Source organism: Sinocyclocheilus anshuiensis, unplaced genomic scaffold, assembly GCF_001515605.1.
Source record: "Sinocyclocheilus anshuiensis isolate Anshui unplaced genomic scaffold, SAMN03320099.WGS_v1.1 scaffold2678, whole genome shotgun sequence".
Taxonomy (NCBI): Eukaryota; Metazoa; Chordata; class Actinopteri; order Cypriniformes; family Cyprinidae; genus Sinocyclocheilus; species Sinocyclocheilus anshuiensis.
Genome location: NW_015559983.1, coordinates 40798 through 41243, shown reverse-complemented (window position 1 = coordinate 41243; position 446 = coordinate 40798). Strand labels below are relative to the sequence as shown.

General features: G+C 50.7%; 1 protein-coding gene across 1 annotated transcript in view; it reads right to left on the bottom strand.

The window, feature by feature from the left end:
* mogat3a (monoacylglycerol O-acyltransferase 3a) overlaps positions 1-446 on the bottom strand; it is an 18949-nt gene that overhangs the window by 13994 nt on the left and 4509 nt on the right. The window contains exon 2 of the mRNA XM_016477965.1: positions 99-277. Coding sequence (XP_016333451.1) covers positions 99-277 — 179 coding nt within the window. The remainder of the gene's footprint in view (positions 1-98; positions 278-446) is intronic.

The following is a 446-nucleotide window of genomic DNA, read 5'->3' as shown; positions in this document are numbered from 1 at the left end:
AATCTCTGAATCGATGCAGAATAATTTCTCGATTCGCGATGCATCGATTTATTTTCTCAGCACTAGTCTCTACTGAACACAAGCTCATATAAACTCACTGTGATGGGGAAATAATCCCTGAAATACGTCCACACACGCCAGCTCCTGACCCAGTTCGACCTCCGACCTCCACACGAGGGCGTGTCCCTGTCCAGATACAGCCAACCAGCATACAGCGCAGCCAGAATCCACCAATCACTGAGGCAGAGGAGGACAAACGCCGCCAGACAGACCTGAGCTGCAGACGACAGACGAGCGTCTGGTTTATTAGAGCAGGAGCGAGTGTGTGACCGAACTCTAGAGCCATGTGTGCTTGCACTCACGTCTAACATTCTCTCACTCACACACACACACACACACACTCACACACACTCACACACACACACACTCTCTCACTCTCACACACA